We start from the raw sequence: 17,101 nt of genomic DNA on the forward strand, positions 1-17,101 counted from the left end.
CAGTTTAAAACATTTGTGTTTGTGTGTTGTCAGTTTTACATCCCAAACCAGATCTTTTTACATTCTAAGGTTAGTAACCCAGACAGCTGATATCAAAGGTGTTTCTTACCTCGGCCCCAACATATAAATGATGGACTCAAGTACTTACACTGTGAAGTAGTGATCAAGAATTTCTAGGTCAAAGCCTATGTTACAAAGGACATGAGAACCTTCATATTAGATCTCTTCAACTTATACAGCATTTTATAAACCACACGAACCCACCTCCTTCCACCATCCCCAAATGACAAATACTAGCCTAGCACATCTGAAATGTGGTTACTGTAGCCTTTCACTTGGATGCCAGAAGCAACCAAGAAGGTGGACTGGATTAAGCTGTCTCCATCTTTGCCTTCCCCAATCTTGACAGGGCTCAGCTAATCAGTGAGCTCACCAGGAAAATTATAGTAAGTTATAAACATATTAATGTAAACCAGAGGAGTGGGACTGTTAGCCCTTGAGGGAGATGACTATCCACAGAATTAGTGGCTTTTTCAAAAAAAACAAACAAACAAAAAAATCACTAATCATTTTTGGTCCTAAAGCCTGGTGGTGCTCACCTACTACAAAGCATGGTCACAATCACTACTTGACACATAACCTTGTGATGATTTGATGGGACCTCAACTAAATAAAATTGAACCTTTACTAATATAATTGCTCTTGGTCTAATTTTTTCAAGTCTAAATAGGGAAGAGTATGCAATGTACCTTTCAAATCACCCTATGTTCAGGAGAAAAAGCCTGTGATCACTACCATAAAGATATAAGAACTAATCAATAGTTCATTTCTGTGTATCTATTAAAAACTATAGCAATCTGTCTTAAGTAGTTGCATCTTACAAGATTTCCTTTTCACCAGACCTACCATCAACAAGTGTGCTACAAGGCATATACACAAAATACTTTGGCCATTAAGCTATGACACAGCCAACAAACTCCTTTGCCCTAGGAGTCTTTTTTTATTCCCCAAAATTTGATCCTAATTTAGTAGTGTTATTTTAAAGAGCTTTTAAAATTTGGTATTTTTCTCTTAGGCTGATAAAATCTATCCCCTATCCTGTCCTTATATTTCAGTTGATTCAAATTATTCCAAAATATTTTTGAAAAGGCTTATGTCACTTGCTAAAACCAAATTTTCGTTTCTATGGATATAAACTGAAATGACTAACTTTGCAATCCAAAGAGCTCAAAACCTAACAGACCCACTTTTAGAAACTTCCTTTACAGACCACTATTTTACCATGACTAAGAATGTCACAACACAAATAATTAATACCTCCATTATGTGAAGGAAAAACATCTCAATCAGCTCTCAATGGGTCTCTTTTTATACCAATTCCCACAAGTTTCCCTAAGCTAGCCAATTTTAATGACTCCTCGTATGTTTAAGGTCTGTTGCTTGCGAACAAAGGTCTGAACACGTATCTGTATAAAATGTACAAGTCAGTAATATACTGGGAGCTCTGCTGTAGTACAATTCAGAGTGCTTTGTTTCAGGAGTTACACCTTGGGATCCATCAAGCAAATCTAGTTCCCAAAAATAACATAGGTTCCTCGTCACAAAAATCTAGAACACAGTCTTGGAGTATACCCCAACTATGACCTCAGAACAAGGGTCCCATAAACTCAACTGACCTTAATCTGCCATTGTCTTTAAATATTCATCAGCCTACGAGGGGGGAAAAAAACCAGTCCTCACCTGTAAGAATTTTCCAAGTTTAATGTGAAAAACAAAAATACAAATAGAAAGAAGTCCATACTCTTTAATGTTGTACAAAAAGTAGGAGTAGAACCAAAAGTAAATTAAACTTTATCACATTTGTTTACACCACTATCTAGTTCTTCATATTAACTTTACTATTCAAACAGAAAGTAGGTAGCAATTTAGGGATTGGGGAAGAGATAAAAAACAAAACAAAACAAAACCAAAAAAAACCTTGTCTACCATGTTTATCCTACAATGTGTTATAGCTGTGCTCACAGAGACGGCTTCTTTTACTTCTCCACTGTGCAGGAATTCAGTTGTATATAAAATTGAACCTGAATTTTAGAAAGAACAATATCTTTATTAAAAACAGCATAATTTACAAAGTTTTTTACCGTAGATGATGATAAAGAAATGTGAACATTTCTGCCCTCCTTTGACATTATTGGCATTTTCTATACGGAGACATACTTTTTCTCTCACCTGTCTGGTCTTACACATTAAATAAGTGTTGTTAAATACTTACAACTAAAAACAAAATTTAAGAGTGTACATTTGATTAATTATCCACTAACAAGTTCCTTGTGGGAAGGAAAATTTTTATACCTCATGGTACTCTGCCATTCAGCACAGTTCCTGATACCTGATAAGTGATGTTAGGGCTCTTTTTCATGTCATACTTCAACTTTTAACCCATCATCAGACCAAGAGGAGCAAAAGATAAAGTTTGATTCAGGTAACAAAATAGAAAGACCAATTTCCTAATCAACAAGGTTTCACAGAAAGCCAAAATCACTACTGGAAATGTTTTTTGAACTAATATTTATGTCAGCATTTGCCAGGCGCCTGGCACTATTGTTAAGCACTTCAGATGCATCATTTTACTCACTCCTCACAATTCTATGAAGTGGGGACTACCACCCTGATTTACAGGTGAAGAAACAAGCAAACAGGAGAGTTTGTCCAAGGTCACACTGCCAGGAAGTTATTAAAGATAGAATTCAAATCCAAACACTACCCTCAGAATCTATATTCTTAAGCCACCACATTGTTCTGCGATCCCTATCCATAGAAGGCTCCTCAAACAGTACAAGCCAACTTTTTTTTTTAATGCACTTATCACTCTACCTGCCAAAAGAAACACAAAAAACCTCCATGTATGTCAAAATTCAAGACTTAATCCCACATACCCAATAGGCCTAACTATAGCAGGTTTTGAAGACGAAAGAGAACATATTACACCAAGAGATTCAATTCTCCACATTTTTATACAGATAATTTCCCTGGTTTTTATTATACACTGCTGACTGCCATTTTACCATCTCTTCTTTGAATGAAGACTTCAATCTTAACAGTAAAAAAATAAATAAATCAGATTTGGGGAAGAGCACCGCTGGTACACTTCTGGGATTTACAAGAATGTCATGCTGCAACTTGAGGAGTCTGGGGACTTTTTAGTCAGTCATATTTACTCTATGGCTTGTACATTAACTATGAATCCATCTACGTGATAGTTTCCTTAAAAACCAAAATTCATAATTACCCCTTCTCAACCAGCTCAGAATATTTTAAATCTGGCAATTCAGACAAATCAGCCACAGAATGTTCAACTTTCTATACCTGCTCAGAAGCTGAGGGAGACTGGAAATGATGGGTCCATATCCTGGTGCATTGTCATATAATTCAAACAATGGTGCAGCTACAAGCTTGTAATTTTTAGGGACTGCAAACAAGGCTAAAATAAAATAAAACAGTATTCATTTTCTGTAAATTCTTATACAATCACTGCTTCTACTTCATTCATAAATTCATCACTCACTGGTTTTACATTTGAGAAACTTTTGAGGAAAAAGGTAATTCTCATTAACACATTTTTTGGTTGTATCTTCTGGGCAAAGTTCATAGTTCATGTTGCTAACAAGTAAGAGCACCTTAGAAGTGCTGGCCCTGGGAACAAGGAGAAGAGCAGAGCCTCGGGTTTATAATTTATTAATTCCATTTTTAAGACATGGAATAATTATTTGTTAAAATGTACAACAGATCTAAATATGGTATTTAAAAAAATCAGTTCATCTATCATCTAAAATTTTCAGTTTGTTACAATGTATCAATAGAGTTTTTTCAAAATGCCACCAAATGGCATTTTATGCTCTAGTTAAATTTACTTTCCCCCCTATAGCATGACTGGCACACCTATAAGAAAAACTAGTGAATTCTGTACAAACATAGTATGTGCTTTTATTTTCAGAATAAATCCAAAATTTTAAGGAACGTGGAGAAAACACCAATAGAAGTATTCTTGAAATTACTCTACAAAAGTTTTTAGGTGGGTGCTTTCGAAAACAAACTAACTTACCTTTCTCTTGAAGTTGAACCAAAAATAACTTCTTATGTTCCTTAGGCTTTGTAATATGTGCAGGAATATACGGATACTAAAATAGCAAAAGAGAAGAATTTGTATTTGCCAAGACATCCCTTAATCAACTCCATACCTTTATCAACTTCTTCCATTTCATACCTTACGATCAAATATCAACCTTTAGAGACTAAGTTCTCATAATGCCAACACAATTTTACTTAACATGTATCCTGTGGTTTCAATTATTTCTTTATATGTTTATTTCCCAATACAATGTATACTGTTGGGAGAACTAGAACCCCTTCTAGTCTGGCCTTGACCAAAACCTAGTACCTAACAGATGTTCTAATAGACAAATGTTTAATAAACACAACGTAATAAGTAGAAAACCATTCAAGTCAATTAAATATGCAGTCGTAGGACTGACAGCTTGAGAAATTTACAACCCAATGAAGTCTGACATTAAGTACTGTTCTAATAAAAGTTGTTTAAAAAAAAAAAAATCACTAAGTTCAATTTTCTAGAATTCTGATGTGGACATATTTGCTATATTAAAAGTTTAAATATGGCCCGTGAGGTATTTGACAAGATGCTCCTCCCCCAATGATGCCACACACACGCTGGATGCACGCTTCAGGAACACCAGATGAGCAGTGGAAGGGGAGTCCTATCAGCTGGAGAGAATCAAGTTCCTTGTGAAAATGCAGAAAATATTTTGGAGAACTTAAGAGATTCTAAAGAAAATTAGAGAGGGGAGGCTACAACCTCAGAAAGAATTTTGACAGAGCAAAATTTAAAAGTCTGGGATACAGATCTCTCCTGCACCTCCCCATAATACATTCAGAAAAATCTACTTTGGCTTTGGGAGTTGTATTTGAGGGCAGGGCAATTGAAAAATGCTGAAAATAGATATAAGGGGAGAGTAGGATAAAACAGAGGCAGCCAAAAGAAGGTAATATCCCCCCCATTTAATGTAAGAACTTACACTGAGAAGCTAAAGGTCTTTCCCAAGATTACACAAGTAAGTAGTGACATCAGGATTCAACCTCATCTATTCAACCATCATCACACTACAAAAGCCTGTTACTTCCCACTAATAATACCCCTCACTGGATTATCTCAGTATTCCAGTCAGAATAATTACACAGCGCAGCCATCCCTAAAGTATGATGAATGAAGACAACCATCCCAGGCTTTGGAGGCGCCCTACATGATCATGAAAACCAGGCACTGGCAGTAACAAACAAAAAGGTAAGTAGTAGTTTGAATAGCACAGGCTATGGGAGACCTGTGGTTCACATAAAACAAAAGCTCCCACACCATGACCAAACCAAAGTGACTGACATTAATTACCCCAATTTTCTTCTACTTATGGCTACATGTTCCTTTTCTTTTAAGCCTTTCTTCTCCAGTCTTCCTCTTGGTGTTTATTTTAAGCCAAGGGCACTTTATACAAAAAGACAGGGAGACAGTGTCATGCTCTTTTCCCACTGACACCTAACCACTACCCCAAGTGTATTAAATAAACACGTAACACCTACACACAACACCTGCGTTACACCTCATGCTAGCAGAGCCAACCCTAGGGTTCAGTGAATTAAAGTAACTGTCCTAGCACTTCGGTAGGGGAGATGAGGGCATTTAGCAAGTAGCCTGGAAAACTTTTATTACTGAGCTTCCAGTTCGATCAAAGAATGTTCAAGAAACCATAAAAAGTTTAAAATAATTGTTTCATGTATCTTTGGACCAGAACTTCACTATTTCCAGATAGCGGATACTTTCTTAAGGCCAGGACAATCCTCAGGGAGTGAGTACTAGCACCAGCTTCCACAGCGCCTTATCTTCCTATCCTTCAGCTATACTAGAGAGTCAGAAGGAAGAGGACAGACATAATAATTTAATCTTTACTTGGTTGATATTTTGTATGATTCTTAACCTGGAACACCACATAATGCAAAGAAGGTATCCAAGTCATAGAGCCTTGTCTATAGGATTCAGGATCAGAGGCTCTCATCAGTTAAAGGTGAGAAAACTTGGACATCATTACCATCATCAATCATTACAATGGATTAAAACACAACAAATGTATTTAAATCCATGAGGTCATATGACACTTTAAAAGGTCAATGAAACACACTTTTTGTGCCCCTCATCACCCACCTCAGATCCCATCCCACTTCAGATTTCAGGGCAGCTGTGTTGGGAAGTGTTAGAAAGCTCCCAGCTTGCTGCCACTGTCTCAGTCCTGCTTTTCAGCCTCAAAGCATTTCCAAAGCCCCCAAAAATCAACCAATGTTCAGACTCAACATGAAAGTGCAAGGGAGTTAATTTAACCCCTATCCAATGGGGTATGAATCTCCAGTCTTCCATCCTTCTGATGGAACAATTTGGTACATTCCACATGGTTCCTCACAGTCCTCAGCAGGATCCAGTTGCCCACAGTTATAATAAAATCAATTATGTGCCCTTCTTTTTTTGACTATTGCTGTTTCTGGTTGCCCTCTCCCATCAGTCTATTGCTTTCTGGGATCCCTTCCCAAACAAAATGTCTGTACCCAAGTCTTTGTCTTATTCTTTCTCTTGAATAACATCTTTGGAGGATACTAATAAATTCATTCATTCTTATGAAAAGACGCATCTATTCTTTCCTATACAAACTATACCTCACGGTAACCAAATAGTTGATGAGAGAAGTTTTCCTTAATAAAACTATCACAACCATAATGTAACCCAAAAAACTATTATCAATGAGCCACTAACATTACAGAAAGAGACAACCAGGCATTAAAAAACTTCTGATGGAAGGGCACGATACCATCGGAGGCAGCCATCCTCCAAGATGACCCCCACGGTCTCCCGGTATCCACACCTTTGTGCAGTGCCCTCCTACAACGTACCATGTTGGCTTGTGCAACCAATAGCATACAGAAGTAAGTGATGGTATGACACTGTCAAGATTAGGTTATAATAGACCACAACTTCCTCCTTGAGCACTCTCTCTGTCACTATCTCTATATCCGATCTCAAGCTCTAGTGGAAGCCCGCTGCCTTACTGGGAGTTACACTGTGGAGACGCTCTCACGGTAACAGAGAGAGGCCTCGGGTCAACACCCAACAAGGAACTGAAGCCTTCAGTCCAACAGTCAGGAGGAGAGGCCCGCTGACAAACACATGTGTGAACCTGGGATTAGATCCTTCAGCCTGAGTCCAGCCTGGAGGGGATGCAATCCCACTGACAACCTGACCATAACTTCATGAGACCAGGAGCCAGAACTACACAGCTAAGCAGCTCCCAGATGCCTGAACCTGAGAAATGAAGATAACGAATGTTTGCTGTTTTAAGCTGCTAAGTTTGGTGATCATTTATTATGCAGCAATAAACAATATACTGCCTATGGTAAGTAAGCCTTGCACTCCCTCATTAGCCAAATCCAGCCTCTTGATCTAACTACCAGTTTATAGGACAGAAGCCAAAGAGCTACATGTTCAAGGACAACAGGCAGATGCAATCAGCAATGCAAACACAAAAGACTTTAAATAGCTTGCTTTCATTAACAAATAAATTGCAAGGAAAAAAAGAAATAGGAAACCAACCAGCCAAAAGAGATTTAAGAGACTATCCTAATTTAAACAAATTAGAAAACAAAATAAAAATAAAACTTGAAACTAGTCAAGGGATATACATATTTAATGAGCTCATGGAATAATTTATTAATGTGAGAATGTGTATTGTGGTCGTGTTTTTAAAAAGACCCTTGTGTTTTAGAAATACATACTGAAATATTTACATTCCAAATGATACCTAGGATTTGCTCCAAAATAATCCAAGGTAAGGGTAGGGGAAATGGGGTTGCAGGTGAAGTCTGACCATGAGTTGCTAACTGTTAACCTGTGGATGACAGGTAATGGGATTCATGTATTTTCACTATTCCTTCTACTTTTGTAGGTTTGAAATTTTCCTTTAAAAGAACAAATGCTTGGCTTTTTCATTTTTTATCTAAATTAAGGAGAGAGAAAAGAAAATTTCAAGTCAAATTCTACTACACTCTTTTCAAATGGCTAGAATTAAATTCGTTTTCTACTTACCCAAATGCCCAGCAAATATAAATGAGCACTGACCTGAGGAGGTTCAAAATTTGGTCTCCACCAGTTACCAATGCAGTCATCAATGACCCAGTCTTGCAGGACTCCATCTTGACGACCCAGTATCTGTTAAAAAGAAATAAGACACCCAATAAACAATCCATTTATATCCTTCTTTTGTGAAAATATAGATTTCCTCTTTATGACTTTTTATCTAATATTACCTGTGTCACTTGGCCCAAGACATACACTATGAGTGCCAAAATGACAATCTAGCATCAACATAACTCTACAGGACCAACAATCTGTTGTTACATCCTGACCACACATGGAAAACCAAAGGTGATGAATTACTTACATCAGCCAATGCCATACATACAATAGTGTTTCCAGAATCAAGCTGAGGCTTATGTAAATCACCCACCTACCTAAATTATAGAAAAAAGTGTTCCAAATTCACAATTCTCATTTTTATAAATCTGTGCAGCATTACATTAGACTTAAGTTATTTTAATCAAAATCACACTCCATACATTTTTATTGGTCGAACATGGTTCTACAAGGTTTACCATGAGAAGTTCCCTGTCCCACTTTCCCAATTTCCACTGGCTACAACTTTCAACTCTTAGCTGTTTTCCAATACTTGCCTCTATTTTTACAAGCATTCCCCTTGTTTTTAAATAAACTGTTTAAGTTTCAGAGGGTTGCTGGAGAGAAAGTAGGCAGGATGATGGGATAAATGGGTGATGGGTATTATTGTTGTAATGAGCAACTGATGGATCACTAACTTCTATTCCTGAAACTAATATTATACTACATATTAATCACAATTTAAATAAAAACTTGAAACAAACGAACAAAAAACTGCTCCAGATTTACTGAAAAAAAAATGCAAAGATGCTACAGACTTCCTATATATCCCATACCCGGTTTCCCCTATTATTAACATCTCATAATAGGACAGCACATTTGTTACAACTAAGGAACCAATACTGATACTTTATAATCAACTGGAAGCCCATACTTTATTGCGATATCCTTAGTTTCTAACTTAATGTCCTTTTCTAGTCCCAGAATCTCCTCTAAGCTACATTTAAATTATGCACAATTTTTCCCGTAGACTGTAACAGTTTCTCAAAGTTTCCTTGTTTTTGATGATCTTCACAGTTTTAAGGAACACTGATCAGATATTTTGCAAAATGCTCAATTAGACTGGGATTATAGATTTTGGGAAGTTTGGAGAGGAAGACCACAGAGCTAAAGTACCATTCTCATCACATCACATCAGGGCACGTTCTATCGGCAGGACTTTTCACTGATGTTAATCTTGATCACCCGACTGAGGTAGTGTTTATCAGGATTCTCCACTACAGTTACACTTTCAATGCATTCTTTTTGGCATTTTTTATTACCTTATTATGTTTTTATAAACCTAAAGAAAAAAAACCATTAACACCCTCTACTGTGGGTGAGAATTTGGATCTCAAAAATTACATCCTCCATTCATACTTTCTCCTCCACCATTTGATTAAGTTTATATTCGGTACTTAAATTACTGTAACTAGGTGAATCAGACATACCAGAGTGTTCAGTAAGCCGTAATTACATTTTGTTACTACGCAACTAACCTTTTCTTTCAGAGTTAATAACTATCTCATATATCCGTATCATTCACTATCACTACTTCATCTCCACATTCTCCCAAGAATTTAAATTTTTTCTCAAAACATCAAATATTCTATCACTTTCATTTTTTGCTAAGACACTTTTGTTTTGTTTTGGAGAGAGAGCACACACACACAACTGGGGGAGACGGAGAGAGGGAGAGAGGGAGAGAGGGAGAGAGGAAGAGGAGAGAGAATCCCAAGCAGGCTCCACATCTAGCTTGGAGCCCAATGCAGGGCTCAATCCCATGACCCCAGGGTCATGTCCTGAGCCAAAATCGAAAGTCCGACGTCACTCAACCAACTGATCCACCCTGGCGCCCCACTGACAGACTTTCTATATCCTCCACCACTCTGTAGATGCTCTCAGCCCTGCCTCACAGTTGGAGGCCTAGGACTTCCCTTTTCCTCTTTCCTGTGTTGTTAGATCCTCTCTATATTCTGAATACTGTATCTTCTTAGTTTTTTCTTTCATTTTGGTGGTGAACACCACCTCCCGGGAGCTTCCTGGGAAAAGGTACAAGAGATATATTTCTGGAAACTGTAGGTCTAGAAATAAATTTTTTACCTGCACATTTGATTTATGGTTTGATTAGACAGAAAATTCCATGACAGAAATCATGTTCTCTCAGAATTACAAAGGCATGTTCCCAGACCTTTTAACTTCGGTGTTATTTCTAGGAAGACAATACCATTTCTAATTTTGATGCTTTGGATTTAATTCCTGTCTCTCCTCCCCTGCCCAACTTTGGAAGTTTTTAGGATCTTCTCTTTATCCTTACGTACTTAAAATTTCAGGAGCGCCTGGGTGGCTCAGTTGGTTGAGCATCTGACTCGATTTTGGCTCAGGTCATGATCCTGGGGTCATGGGATCGAGACCTGTGTTGCGCTCTGCACTGAGCATGGAACCTGCTTAAGATTATCTCTCTCTTCCCTCCCCCACCATCCCTCTATTCTGCCCACATGCTCTCTCTCTAAAATAAAAAAAATAAAATTTCATGATGATATGCCTTTGCATGTATCTTTTAACATTCATTATAGAGGGAAGGCCAATAGGTCTTTTTTAATCTGAAAACTCATGTTATTTGAGTTTGGGAAATTTTCTTGAGTTATTGTTTTGCTATTCCTCCTTTGTTCTATTTATCTATAATCTATTCTGGTCCTTCTAGAATGACCCACTAATTTTGTCTTTTCTTACCTTTGTTTTACCTTTTCATTCTACTTTCTAGATTTTGCCAATTCAATCTTTTAACCCTCTACTGAATTTTTTGTTTCTGCTAACATTTTAATATCATGGGTTCTTTCTTGTTGGCTGAATAGTCTTTTTTATGGGACAGTGTTCCACACATGAGCTATCTCCTTTCATCACACCAAAAATACGAGTCATAATTTTGTTGCTGAGTTTTCTGTTTCTGTTGACTTTCATTTGCTTCTTTTACTCTCTTTCTTCTTAAGACACTTTCTCCAAAAGCCTGGCTCACAATTAGGAGTAAAGCAATAAGATGCTTAACTATCACCTCTCTGTGATAGGATCACACTGTTCTTTGGGAAGATTCTCAAATACTATCATCTGGAGGGTTGTTTGTTTGTTTGTTTTGGACTGGCCACTTTCTCCAGAAACAAAACCTCCAACCTTCAGCCCAGAGTACGTATGTAAGCCTAGTTGTCACCATTTTATGAGTCTAGTAGAAGTCTAAAAGTCTCACTACTGAGGATGTAAACTCTCACTTATTCTCATCTCCTCTACTTTTTCAATGCTTAGTGTTCTCTGAGTGAATAGCTACTGACAATCAATCACCAGCTAGTCTTTGTCTAACTGTACAGAGTAGGCAAGATGACCTAGATATAGAAATATGTCCTATACAAACTGTCAATCAACCCAGTTTTCAGTCCATGCATGCCCCCACTTTCACGGGCACCTGGCACTTCCAATCCTTCAACCTTTTGCTCTGTAGTGCTAGGTCCTGGACTACCTTCCTGTTGAGAGTTTCTGCTAAGACAGATGTGACTTGCCCATCTGCTTTCTAGCTCCTAAAATTTCTTTTTCGCTTTTGTCTCATCTTACACTCCTTCAATCCTACTGACTTTATATCTTAAATAAAAAAACAAAAACTCTTTACTTCCTTTTTGGTGGAGTTTTGAGAAGGAGCTGAGCTAAGCAACTAGGTCCAATCAACCACATATGAATGGAAGTCTAAGCACAGCACAATATTTAAAAGTTACAATGCACCAGAAAAAATACTGGAAAGATAAACCAGTAGGTCAAAGTGGTAGAATTACAGGTGATTTTAGCTTTGTTTCTCCTTCTGCTTTTCTGTATCTGCCAAGGTTTTGGCACAAAACGTATATTAGTTTTGCAATTAAAGAGGGAAGGATTGCATGCTAAAAAGTGAAAACAACCTGCAATCTCAAAATCTCGAGCATCTATATACATTTGGCCCCTAGTCTTTAGAGGCAGACATTAGAGTGCTTTTTTTTTTTTTAATTTTTTTTTCAACGTTTTTTATTTATTTTTGGGACAGAGAGAGACAGAGCATGAACGGGGGAGGGGCAGAGAGAGAGGGAGACACAGAATCAGAAACAGGCTCCAGGCTCTGAGCCATCAGCCCAGAGCCTGACGCGGGGCTCGAACTCACGGACCGCGAGATCGTGACCTGGCTGAAGTCGGACACTTAACCGACGGCGCCACCCAGGTGCCCCCATTAGAGTGCTTTTAAAAGGTGGCACCATTTGAGTAAAGGTTAAAAGATGAAAGTGCAAAAACGAAAATAGGTATTTAGCAGTAATCATTCTCTTGTCAAAACCCTATAGCAGTCTACACTGGAATAATACTACATTCAAATCTCCAGCCACGACATACTAGCTGTAAACGTCAAGCAAGTTACTTGAACCTCTGGGCCCAGTATCCTAATGGGTAAAATGGGATTAATTATAGTACTTCCTCCAAGGGCTGTTGTGATGGTTGAAGGAGTTATTGCATGTAAAGCACTCAGAACAGTGCCTAGCACAATAAGTACTCAATAAATGTTGGCTTTTATTAACCATTATTGTTAGAACAACATTACAACAACAAAAAAAGTTAAGATAAAGCACAAGATCAACTTGCAGAAATTAAACATTGTAGTAACACTGTTGTTTATGTTTTATTTATTGAAAACTATTCAAAATAAACTTATCCTTTCCACAAGAGATAAAAAGCCTAATTATCCATTAAGTTGGTGGTATTCAGGGCAAGAATCAAACTGCAAAAGTGGTTAAATGGAAAAATACCTCTGTCATTAAGCGTTTTAGTCCTTCAACTTCATCTTCTCCAGGGTTAAGTTCACCACCAGGTCTGTATAAAAGAATTTCAGCTTTCAACTTAATACAATTTTAGGGTAACAGGAAGAAAAAAAATAATGCTTAATTTCTATCATGTAACTGAATAACATATATTTCAATGTTGCCTAAGGCAATCAAAGCAAACAAATGTAAAGGGAGGGGAAAGAATGTGCTAGAAAGTTGAATTCATTGTATTAAGTCACCAGACTAACAGTACACAAACCCTAGTTTTAAACAAACAAAACATGTAACATAACAAATATAACTGCTGGCCATGAGTCCATCCCAATCTCTTCTCTCTGGAAGCTATCTGGTGAAAATGGATTCTAGAAACGCCCAGAGAGGCAGTGGACCACATTCTTTAGGTCTGAAAAATGGGACATTCGCCCAGAGAGGCAGTGGACCACATTCTTTAGGTCTGAAAAATGGGACATTTTTCAAGAATTCCTATCTAAGGATTTGACCTTTTTGGTATAATCTGGTCAAATAGTTGTGGACTAAATGTATAATACTGAGAGATTTATAAGTTTAAATGATAAAACTAAATAGTTATCTATAAATATGTAAGTCATTTTAAGAAAAATAAACACTATTCATCCTAAGAAAGAAATAATATCAATTGTTCTTAGTAATGCTACAATGATACCTAGAAATTGAATTTGGACTTATTTGCTGTACAGAGCTTCTATCAGGCTCAATTATTAGCAATATACAGACACATGCAGATTTCTAATTAGGCAATAAATGAGCACTACCCTGGAGGAAAATGACTTATGAACTCCTCTTTCTGAAGACTTCATTAACAGTAGTGTTTGCGGAAATAAATGACTAAGGTCTAAAACTGTATTCCAAAGCTGCATAAAACAGCAATCCTAAAAGTTGTCTTGCTGTTAATTTCCAGTGACACTTACAATTTGAAGAAAGTTGTGCCCAGCTGCAGCAGTAACACATGTGGTAGCCGGTGTTCATGGACAATCAGAACCCCTTCTACGGTCCTTCTCATTCCAATTTTATCAAATTCCTCCCTCATGCGCTGAAATCTGGCTGCAACAGAGCTGTCCTTCTCATAGAGGGGCTCTTTTGTACCAAAAGTATAATTGGTAAGAGGGTACCTGTGATCCAAAGACAAACATCTCACGTGACAACTGAAGACAATAATTTACCATGACAGATTCCAACCACGGATAAAGAAACTATGGTATAAAGGTGTATATGTTGTACTCAGAGACACAGGATTTGTCCAAAGTTACACAGCTAGTTAATGTGACAGCAAAGATTAGAATCCAGCTCTCTGGACTATAAAGTCAGAGCTTCCATTAGATCAAGCTGCTACCCACACTTGAACTTTCAACTATAGACAACACCATCCTTAAGGCCCTCAAATGCTTAGAGAAGTGGCCACCTGGATGTCTGGTACTCCCCTGGATTTTTATCACGGCTGCCATACTAATATCGACAACCTAGCTAATGCTTCCTAGAGCTCCTCTACCAATCTAATCAGAAATTCTATTAACTATAGGTGTTAAAGACTAATACTTATTTTTCTACAAGATGAGCCACTACTTTCCATCATCTCTTCAGTTAGCAAAGCAGGGACTTCTCCATTGTACACCAAGCATTATGCCCAGTGCCTGATACAAAGTAGGCATTTATGCAATATTTCCTAAAATAAAGTATATTGTGGGGAAGAGGACTCGTTTTCAAGTTAGATTATAATGCACCCTGGTGAAATGAGTTCACATCAGTGATTTTTTTTCTGAATACTGTATTTATACAGGAGAGGAAATGTTCTGTAAATTCATCAACCCACAACTTTTAAAAAATTTTTTAATGTTTATTTATGTTTGAGAGAGAGAGAGAGAGCACAAGCAGAGGAGGATCAAAGAAAGAGGAAGACACAGAAAACTGAAGCAAGTTCCAGGTTCTGAGCTGTCGGCACAGAGTCTGACACAGGGCTTGAACTCAAGAGCCCTGAGACCATGACTTGGGCCACAAAGTTGGACACTTAAACTGAATGAGCCACCCAGGCATCCCCATCAACCCATAACTTTCATGGGGCAAAAATAAAAACATTTCACCAAGTTAATTCTACGTAGTCATTTGATGCAAATTGGTCCAGGAATAAAGTTAAGAGAAAACCGTGCGCCCTAGCTCTAATTGCCAAAGTAATCCAGAAGCTGTGCTTTCACATGAAAAGAAAAAAAATTACCTTTTCCACTTCATGGAAATCTTATGAAGATGTTTTGAAGAAGAGGTCTGAAATTAAACTGCTATTATGCTAATGTACTGGCTAGAGATATTAGCTTGTACATACACCACTATCTACCTACAGATTTAATAAACCTAACATTTCTATTATCTAACTTTCCAAGCCAGCACCTGTTTTGTCAAATAAAGCAATAACAACCACCATCTTTTCCATTTCAAATCACTGTTGAAGGGAACAAGTTCATTTATTTGAATGTAAAATAGAGAAACACTTAAAGTTTCTCATGGAAACACCAGTATCAGTAAATTCTTGTACCTTATAAATACTGACCAGTATAAACTGGCTACTTTCCTCCATTAGGGTCAGCACCACGGTGGGTCACAAACTCTAAGATATTATTTAAAGCAAAAAAAAAAAAAAAAAAAAAGAAAGAAAGAAAGAAAGAAAAGAAAAAGGATATTCTGACAATTTCTTGATCAAGACAGAGCCCAAACGCCAATTACCCGCCACTGCAAGAGGACTTTTGTGAGTGACATCGACACGCAAGGGCTTGAAGGGCTTAAACAGAAAAGTGTTGAAAATAAAAACGCAGGCCACAGTGGATTCTCTGGGGCTGCAGGCTGGTCCCCTCCACGGTCTGAATGAAAGCCCAACCCTAACAGAATCCACCCTAAGCTGGGGCCTACGCGGTGGTTGACTCCGGTCGCTGCGGCAGTCAATGCCGCAGGTGAATGCATAGGGTAAGCCAGCTAGTTCTGAACACAGGAATAAAATGTGCTGCATTCAAGAGCCCAAATGCAACTAAGCAGTTAAGAGAAAAAACCTAAACCTAAGCTTCATACCGAGATCTCGAAAGCTTACCGCTACAGAAAAGTGAAAACTGCAAAAACGATACATTACACCATTCATACCAGATAAAAAAACACAAAAACAATACCACAAACGAGGTGAAAACAGAAACATTGGACAGGAAAAATAAACACACCTTTTCCAGTAGGTTACCTCTGGAGACGTGGGGAGGGGGTGAGTTCAAAACAAACTTGGGATTTTCCTAGAATGACTGAATGGAGGGGCAGGGGAGCAAGCCTTCTCTCCAGAAAAGGAAAACCTCCTCCCAAGTAGGACTCTAACCCCGTGGCGCCCGAGGACCAGGAAAGGGCCCCGAGGGATCTTCAAAAGCGCGCGTCCGCGAGCGGGACTGGAGATGGTGGGGAGGCGTGGAGCCCGCCGAGGGCCAGGGACGCGTCAGAAGACCTGGAGTCTTTAGGAGCGCTAAAGAGGAAGGGAGTGCCCGCGAAGGCAGCGCGCTAAGGCCAGGCCGCACTTACAGATTGATGGTTCGCTCCAGGGTGAGGGGCTTCGTCTGCTGGATGTACTTGTTGCCGAACTGGTTGACCCCTCGGGGCCAGCCGGTTTGTGAGCGATTGGGCGGCACCACGGACATGCTGACTAGCTCGAATGCTGGCGGCGAGAGGAAATGGGGCAGGCAGGGAGACTTTCCCTGTGCCGGGAGCGGTTATTCGCGTTCTCCTCAGCAGACGCCACCCGCCATTAACATGAGAGCGCAAGAGGAGGTAAAGGCACGCCGGAAGTGCATCCGGAGCGTCTGGCGGCAGGAAGTGGAGAGGCGGTGGCTGGCCTAGCCCAGCACCACTGGGCCAATCGCTGATGAGATATCTGCAATATCTGGAGTTTCCATTGGTAAATCAGGAATGGGCT

The 17,101-nt window shown here is 38.6% G+C and overlaps 1 protein-coding gene across 1 annotated transcript; it reads right to left on the minus strand.

The window, feature by feature from the left end:
* Nucleotides 1-1,743: 1,743 nt before the first annotated feature.
* NUDT21 (nudix hydrolase 21) lies at nucleotides 1,744-17,008 on the minus strand. The gene is made up of 7 exons (XM_043599232.1): nucleotides 16,711-17,008; nucleotides 14,085-14,285; nucleotides 13,123-13,186; nucleotides 8,225-8,314; nucleotides 4,103-4,178; nucleotides 3,367-3,481; nucleotides 1,744-2,081 (listed from the first exon to the last, which is right to left on the minus strand). Exons 1-7 carry the CDS (start codon nucleotides 16,824-16,826, stop codon nucleotides 2,060-2,062), a joined length of 684 nt encoding a protein of 227 aa, XP_043455167.1. The 5' UTR covers nucleotides 16,827-17,008; the 3' UTR covers nucleotides 1,744-2,059.
* Nucleotides 17,009-17,101: the final 93 nt, after the last annotated feature.

This window comes from Prionailurus bengalensis, chromosome E2 (assembly GCF_016509475.1).
Source record: "Prionailurus bengalensis isolate Pbe53 chromosome E2, Fcat_Pben_1.1_paternal_pri, whole genome shotgun sequence".
NCBI classification, from domain to species: domain Eukaryota; kingdom Metazoa; phylum Chordata; class Mammalia; order Carnivora; family Felidae; genus Prionailurus; species Prionailurus bengalensis.

Coding starts and splice junctions, on each gene's coding strand:
- NUDT21 (XM_043599232.1), bottom strand. CDS start 16,826: ATGTCCGTGGTGCCGCCCAATCGCTCACAAACCGGCTGGCCCCGAGGG. Junction 4,179..8,224: donor CAAATTTTGAACCTCCTCAG/GTCAGTGCTCAT, acceptor TTGCTATTTTAG/TATCCGTATATTCCTGCACA. Junction 3,482..4,102: donor GGTTCAACTTCAAGAGAAAG/GTAAGTTAGTTT, acceptor ATTTTATTTTAG/CCTTGTTTGCAGTCCCTAAA.